General features: G+C 45.8%; 1 protein-coding gene across 10 annotated transcripts in view; it reads left to right on the top strand.

Moving 5' to 3' along the window:
* Positions 1–7,907, top strand: part of LOC119316711 (protein phosphatase 2C and cyclic nucleotide-binding/kinase domain-containing protein-like) — a 22,207-nt gene extending 14,300 nt beyond the window's left edge. For 5 of the 10 annotated variants that reach the window (XM_037591086.1, XM_037591087.1, XM_037591082.1 and 2 more), the window contains 9 exons: positions 4,619–4,850; positions 5,063–5,373; positions 5,459–5,543; positions 5,649–5,715; positions 5,833–6,110; positions 6,299–6,364; positions 6,636–6,757; positions 7,126–7,282; positions 7,390–7,907. In XM_037591086.1, coding sequence (XP_037446983.1) covers positions 4,619–4,850; positions 5,063–5,373; positions 5,459–5,543; positions 5,649–5,715; positions 5,833–6,110; positions 6,299–6,364; positions 6,636–6,757; positions 7,126–7,282; positions 7,390–7,635 — 1,564 coding nt within the window. In that variant the 3' untranslated portion in view covers positions 7,636–7,907. Of the gene's footprint in view, positions 1–4,618; positions 4,851–5,062; positions 5,374–5,458; positions 5,551–5,648; positions 5,716–5,832; positions 6,111–6,298; positions 6,384–6,635; positions 6,758–7,125; positions 7,283–7,389 lie in introns of those variants that run through there. The other 5 variants (XM_037591088.1, XR_005153209.1, XM_037591090.1 and 2 more) reach the window with 5 other exon arrangements.
* The last annotated feature ends 244 nt before the right edge of the window (positions 7,908–8,151 follow it).

Here is an 8,151-nt window from a genome sequence, read left to right as displayed (position 1 = left end):
AGTTACAACAGAGGGGGTTGTAAATCATCGACGGGCTTTTTGCTGCAACTTGGCAGCCACATGGCGCGGCGAGATTGGCGGCGCTGCACCGGGTCGCGACGGGATAGGCAGAGGAAAGGTGGGACAGCCGCGAGGCGAGAGGCGCGAAGCAGGCAGCACGGCGGCGCTCGCGACGATGCTGCAAGCAGGAGGGCAGGGCAGGGGAAAGGAGGAGACGGAGATTGAAGACGAAGCGGAAGGAAGAAGATTTCGCTGGAGATCCAATCGGGCGGCTATAGGTGCCTGTATCGGGCGGCTGGGGGCCGACCGGCCGAAACTTTCGGCCGGCGCACCGGCGCCCAGTACTGCCCCAATTTGTAACACCCTACATAACCACCGGACCGCATTGGATTTATGGGCTGCTTGTACAGCGAGGGGAGCACCTATTCGAGGCATTCTGCGTCAAAAAGTCATCCTTTCGCAGAGGATTCGCGCGACTGGGCCGGCCCGTTAGGATTGAAGTCAGCAAAAATTCGTAGAAAGAAAACTGTGCACGAGCTGGAATTTGAACTATAGACCTCCCGTGTGTGTAGTGCCGATCAAGCCTTCATGGCAAATATTTAGCTCGAAGTCAAATGAACTAAAAATACTGGCATAAATTGAGCATTACTTAAAAACTGCAAACACTTTTTTGAAATTACAGAACAAAATTTTGAATTTTAGATCAATTTGAAAATCCTGATGATTTTTTCTGTACGTGAACAAAAAATTAAATGGAAACCTTTTTTGTAAAGTGCGAACAAATTTTCAAATTTTAGAACAATTTTGGAAAACGCAAACATTTTTAAATTGGTGAACATATTTTGAAAACAGGTACAACTTTTGAAATGCAGAACAAAATTTTGAACATGAGAACAATTTTAAAATCCTGAAGATTTTTGCGTACGTGAACAAAAAATTGAAAATGGAATCATTTTTTGTAAAATGCGAGCAAATTTTCAAAATCCAGAACATTTTTGAAAACACAAACATTTTTAAATCCGGACGTCGTCTGTGCGTTAACCAAGGGAAGCAGCACGCCAACGTAAGAAGTGTCAGCGACGCGCAAGATTGGATCGGGAGGGCGAGTTGCGGCGCTCGAAAAAAAAAACCTAGCTCTGATACCATGTTAAGCTTCATGCACTAGCCAGCGCAACCAAAAGTCTGAAATTATGGAAAGGGCTAGTGCAGTGCACATATATTGTAACATATATAGAGTACAAGACTTGGAGGGGAAGAAGTCTCTCTTAGAGATAAGGTAGGATTGTATAGGAGAGATTACAAACAATCTTAACAAATCTTATCCTACCATAACCTATAAACAAAGACAACTGGATAAAGACACTGCAGTTCGCTTACCTCCCACCACCATGAGGGGCATCCTTGGCGCACCAAGGCGATCTTGCACCTGATCCACCACCAATTAGACACGATCTGACATGGTCGGCCCTAGCAGGTTCGGAAGGGCGTGCAAGACATAATAGCATGCACACCAACCGGGGGTCATACTTCCAAGAACAACGCCCCTAGGAGGAAGCGACATCGAGGTCGCCATCGTCTGATCTAGGTTTTCACCCTGAGGACTAGAGCACAAGGAATGACCCACGAGGGTGCCGTCCTTGTGGTCAGCGACAAAGGTCGTGCAACCTTTTTCAGCGCAACAATCATTGCTCAGGCACTTGTGCAACAAAGCAAAGACACAACAACAAAATCATATCGCCATCTACTATCGCGCCAGCCCAAAAACTTGTTTGACCTACCACCCTGGTGATGGGTGGGGAGCCCGGAAACCTGGTTAGCCCACCACCTTGCGAACGGTGAACATATTTGGAATTTTGTTCCAACATACGATTAGAAAATGTAAATGTCTTTCAAATAAATATTCACGTGTTTAAAATTTTCCTTTTTTAAAGAAGTTAAAAGGTTTACTTATGCCACACACAGATACAATTAACTTGCGTGTATTACCTTTATTCTAAAAAAATTGTACTGTTTGAACAAACTATATCTCCTGCTGAAAAAACACATATTCCTTGAATATTTTTACAAAGACAATGTCCAAAAGAATTTTTTAGATAAACATAAAACTACAAAATAAATGAACCTAAAAACTGAAAGAGGAATAATGAATAACTTTAGAAGTAAATTTTTTTCAAAAAGGAGGGTTTACCCCTGGCCTCTGCATCATCCCATGCATACAGCCATACTTATTAAGGTTAGTGTCAAACATCTAGTACGACGTACATACAGTAACAAGCAAAAGAGCACAATGCTCGAAATAACCAGGCACGAACAAGATACAATGACTCAATATCATTTTGTCGGTTGCACCCATAGTCCATTAACCCATTGTCCTCCACGCGAAGAACGGTAGACCATACGCAAAAGTTGGTGGCTCTGTAGATGACCTGCAAGAAGTTTTGGAAACTTGTATTTGTTCAAGATAAGGTCATTACAACAATTCCATAATGCCCATAGTAATTCGCGAACATCAACATGTATTTGTGCCTTAAGTACTGAGGGAACTACCGAACATATTCGTCATGCTAGCTGGGGGTAGTAGATTAAAAGCTTTATTCGCCATACCAATGTTGCAAATGGGCATGCTTGAAACAAATGTTGAATAGTTCCCTCCTGATAACAAAAGCAACATTTCTTGCATCCCTCCCTGCCAACGACGACTGGCCAGGTTATCCTTGGTCAGAACTATACCGTTGTGCAGGAACCACATAAAAATCTTTAATGATTCACCCCTCCCCCTGCGTCGCCCCCGTGTGCGACCGGGGGGAAACCCTAGCCGCCGCCGGTCCAAGTTCTTCCCTCGTCCCCCTCCCCCTCCTCGTTGCCGCCGGATTCCGCTGGCGGGCAAAGCCCTACCGGCGTGGGCGGCGGCGAGGCTTCCTCTCTCCCCCGCGCAGTGGTGGATGGCGCGGGCCGGCACCGTCAGGTGGGGGCGCTGCGCTGCGTGGGGCATGGCTGTGTTTGGCGGCGAGCTCGCTGGCGTGGAGGGCCACGTCGGAGATAGTGGGGTGTGTCGGGTGTGGCGGCGCCAATTCGGGGCAGTCGAGACCTTCGGCTGCTCGGCCGCGTTAGGCAGCGCGGGGAGATGGCGGCGGCTTGGCTGGGGCGCCACGCAGGGTGTTCGCCGGGGTGGTGCTCCCCAGCATGCTCTGGTGCGAAGCTGGTGGTGAGCCCTGTGCCGGGCATGGAAGCGGTGGGGCGGGGCTGCCTCTGATCTGGCGGCGCTGTGCTGTTGGCTTCCTGGTGGTTGCGTGCCCGGTGTCTCCGACGCTTGGAGCTCGCCGGGCAGCGCGGGTTGGGTTGTAGCCCAGTGTGGCTGCTGCTCCGGTCGTGGGTGGCCCCACAGCAGCTTGGCAGGTTAGTTGCGGCAGCGGCTAGCATGTTTCAGCGCCAGCTCGTCCGTACGCGGCTTGTGTCGGCCTCCGATCCCTCTCCTCATCGTCCGGGCGCTACTTTCGTCGAAGGGTTGGCCCTCTCCTAGCTGCGGTCCATCGCTCATCTCGTGGTCGGTGTTGCAGGACCGAGCTTGTCTCGCGCCCGGCTGCAGGACCGACCTCGTCTCGTGCCCGGTGCTGCAGGACGGGTCGATGGAGGCCAGTTTTGGCCGGTCTATTGGGTCTCAGCCAGGGGTGCGAAAGGTGGGGTCTTTCCGCTCGCCACTTTGGTTGGGGTAGCAGCGGGTCTCGGGTGAGGTGGTGTCAAGGTCTTGGATGCCGGGGCGGCGGCCCAGGTGGTGGCAGCGCGGTGCTCATGGCCAAAGCCCGTGGCTCGGTGCTGCCCGATGGCCATGGCCATGTGGGCAGTGTGCTAGCTGGGGTGTGGCGTTCGGTGGCGGTGAGTGTTGGCCGGGGTGAAAACCTCTATCTTCGGACGGACTGGCGGCGGCGAAGCTCGTTCCCTTCTTGAAGGCGTTGTCGCGGCTCTCATTGCCCGTCGTGTTGCTCCTCTGATCCTCGGATCGAGCGCTGGTGGCGCTCCGCTGTCGTAACCTTCCTGAAGGCGCCGCCTTGGAGCCCACGGTTCGTCGTATGCAGCTTCATATCTTCGCGGTGGCGTGTTCACGGTTGAAGGCCCAGGTTGCTCTTGTAGTGCTAGGGGTGGTGTTGCCGTGCTCAGAATGTATCCTGCGTTGGGTGTGTGCGTGTGTTGTGTTGGCGTGCGTTTGTACCGGTTGTTGATGATTGTTGCTTTATATATAAAGCGGGGCAAAAGCCTTTTTGGTAAATCTTTAATTTCAAGGGAACCTTAAACTTCTATATATATATTGATCTTGCAAGACCGTACCAGTATTAATACCATCAGCCTACATCGATTTTATGGTAAAACTACCAGGATTTATTAGCTTCCACCGAAACGAGTCGTCATCACCTTATCGGTTGGCCACCATCAACCTCTGAACCAAACAATCCAATAAAATTTCGTTCTTGTTGGGTCTGGCCTGGCCGCCCTAAGTATCTCCCCCATACCATGACTTGACTTAACCATATACTATATGAATAAGCAGTCCAGACGGATATAGGTGACACTCAGTCCCTCACTATTTAGCACATCTAATTACCATTTGTTTATAAACAAACAGGTATAACAAGCCACTTCAGTCTTCGGTCCGTGCCGTGACTAATGGAACATTATGGGCTCTAAAGCGGGAGGATTTCCGGGGAATTCTGATGTCAGAATTTTCAAACATACCATCACTGAAGTTGCTCCGATCTGTACAACTGTTTACAAGATTGACAGTGCTTCAGCTAAGTCAACTTGCCGACTCACTTGTTGAGGTATCATTTGCAGATGGACAAGTAATAGTAGACAAGGTATACTGCCTGAAAATTGTTTTTTTAATGAAATGGAAGCTTTTATTGATTGTTTGCACCATATCAGGGAGATATAATCACAAAAGAGTTCACTCCCCACCTCTGCATCTGCAATGCACACGGCCAAAAGAAAACATATCGGCATGCTCTTCTGCAAACTTATGGGATCCTTGAATGGTTATTAATTGTTTCTTTTGTGAACCCTTTTTCAGGATGATGACGTCTCTTCTCTATATATTATTCAAAGAGGCCATGTGAGACTTACAGTAGCAGCTGATAGGTTAAATTCAGATTCGTGGGATCTTCTTAGTACTCATGGAAAGCAGGTCCAACAGAGTCAAGAAAGTGGTAATTATGTGGTTGAGATAGATGAGGGAGGTCACTTTGGAGAGTGGGCTCTCATTGGAGAGACTATCACATTTACTGCTAGCTCAGTTGGTGATGTGATCTGTTCTACTATAGCAAAAGAGAAATTTGATTTAATTGTTGGGTCTTTGCCTAAACCATCACAGGCTGATTCCATGTACTGTACATGTAACATATTTTTCATAGTCACCCAGGAGATGTTTCTCAGCCACTGAGCTTATCATTTCACGACATATATGCAGGCTTAAAAGTTCTCTTATCCCAAAGGAGAACCAGCATTGTGCGGATGACGATTTGCCCTTCAGGAGGGTTCAGCTATCTGATTTGGTAGGGGGTTAGTATTTCAATTTCTTTTCTCTAATGTCAATGTTTCTATCAGGGGAAAGATTTGGTCAGATCATTGCCGATGCATGGTTCTATATATGTTCACAGGAATGGAAGGAGTGCATATATGCCGCTGATTGCAGCGAGATCGGTCTTGTCCAAATTAGAGGCTCTGGTATGACGATGAATTCAGCTTGGCTGTCCTTTGTTATCAGATGTATCAATTTTCTAACGGCCATACATGACTTTTAGCTAATCGTGTTCTGTTTCCTTTGTGCTAACCATCAACCAGACAAGATGAAAAGCTTCAAAAGGTTTTATATTAAGAGGGTAAATGATCTCTGTAAGGAAAAGCAGGTGTTTCAGGAGAAAGACATGATGAAAACTTTGAGCAAATCAGCTTGTGTGCCAGAAGTTTTATGTACTTGTGCGGATCAATCATATCTTGGAATACTGCTGAATTGTTGCCTTTGTTGCTCACTGGCTTCAATACTTAATGCACCACTAAGTGAGTCATCCGCACGATTCTATGCAGCTTCAGTTGTTGTTGCTCTAGAAGAACTTCATCGGGTAAGATTTTCATTTTCTGCATTTGAGAGACTAATAGGGCAGCCGGGTGCATGTAGCTCCCGCTTGCCAGGGTCCGGGGAAGGGTCCGACCATTTTGTGTCTTTTCTGCAGACATTAAAAAAAATTGTATTATGTTTCATATTATGAGCTTATCTACAATATGCATCTAAGTATGTACAATATTTCAGAGGTCTATTCTTTACAGAGGTGTTTCAGCAGATATTCTTATGCTCGACCGATCGGGATATCTGCAGGTGATTATCTGACCTTAAGGTATCTGGTGATAGAACTACCATTTGTTGCAGAGAATGTTCATGCTTCTAATAAGCACTTTTTGAGGAATGTAAAACTAATACACATGTTCATCTAGCCCTAAGACCATAGCATACAAATATATAATCCTTCTTCGACCAGGACAAATTTTGATTGTTGTGTAGTTTCTAATTTACTAAATTGACATTTAATGTGACAGGAGAGCAGATAGCATCGCTGTTCTAATGATAAAAATGTATTTATGTGTGACAGGTAGTTGACTTCAGGTTTGCGAAGAAGTTGGAAGGTGAAAGGACTTACACAATATGTGGCATCGCTGACTCTCTACCTCCAGAGGTTGTTCTTGGCAGGGGGCATGGGTTTACTGCTGATTGGTAAGTGGTTATCTACCCACATTTTTGTGTAAGACCTTCCAAATTATGCGTGCTGTGAATTATTGTTGTCATGGATGTCTTTGTTGTTGTCATTGTTGCCGTCGGTGTCAGTGCCGACATGCCCATTTTCCTCTAGAAGATGCTTTCAGTGCCGAAAACACAGCAGATGGAGACATATAAAAACCTAATCTCTCCCAAGAAGCAAGATTGAAGTAGATACGAAATTACAAATTCTCTTAAGGAAAGAATGCACATTAATATTTTTTGCACTACATTCTTCAGCTGGAAAGCTATGAGTTTGCGATTTGTATGTATATCTATAGTTCTGTAAACATTAAGCAATAGTTATTTTGCTTTTGTATGATCAGGTGGGCGCTTGGAGTATTGATTTATTTCATGCTGCAATCAGACTTGCCATTTGGGTCCTGGAGGGAGAGCGAGCTAGAACCTTTCGGTAAGATTGCGAAAGGTCGCCTAATTATACCATCAGCTTTCAGTGTGGAAGTTGGTGACCTTATAACCAAGGTTGTATCCGTGCTCCAATGTTTGTACTTTCATTGTTCATATATATCTTTGACCTTATTTGTTCTATGTGCAATAAGGCAACTCAATTTTGTGGTTTCTCTGGCCAGCTACTTGTGGTAGATGAAAATACACGCCTTGGAGCCACAGGTGCTGACGCTGTGAAGGAACATCCCTGGTTTGATGGCATTGACTGGAAACAAATAGCAGATGTCACTTCAAGAGTACCTCAAGAAATCTCTAATCGCATCGACATATATGTAGAAACTCTTCAGCAGGATTTAACAGTGCCCCCTTCCATCCTGACTGAAGATCCTGCTGATATGACTACTCCAGAGTGGATCAAAGATTGGTAATTTCAGATGAATGCTGACAGATTGGTGCTATTTAAGAAAACTTTTGATTTTTTGCGAGCATTTTCATATCTTGTGAAAACAAGAATCTAAGTTTTGTCAAAAAGATAAATGGTCAAGCTGCAATCATTTATTCAGTGCCATCAAAACGAGAAAATAGTGATAAATTGGTTTCTAATAAGGCACCAACATTGGATTGTAAGTTGGCTAATAATCCATGTGATACATATGTATGGATATCCATCTTTCATTTGTCAATTATTTTGCAATTTTCATGTTTTGCTATCCATCTGTGCGATTTTGTATAAAAAAATTATGAGAAAAAACAAGAGCCGTGTGTCTGAAGGTACTTGGTTGTAACTTGTGCTCTTTATGTAAGACGAGGATTCAACATGGGTGACTGGTGGGGCTCTTGTGTGATGGCAAGCTTTGCCATGAAGACGGCGGAGGGCAGCCATCCTGGAGTGAAGCCAACGAGTGGGGTGAAGGCTTCGGGGAGCCTCCTTGATATTCTCCCTG

This window comes from Triticum dicoccoides, chromosome 6A (assembly GCF_002162155.2).
Source record: "Triticum dicoccoides isolate Atlit2015 ecotype Zavitan chromosome 6A, WEW_v2.0, whole genome shotgun sequence".
NCBI classification, from domain to species: domain Eukaryota; kingdom Viridiplantae; phylum Streptophyta; class Magnoliopsida; order Poales; family Poaceae; genus Triticum; species Triticum dicoccoides.
This window is presented reverse-complemented; position numbering and strand designations above follow the sequence as displayed.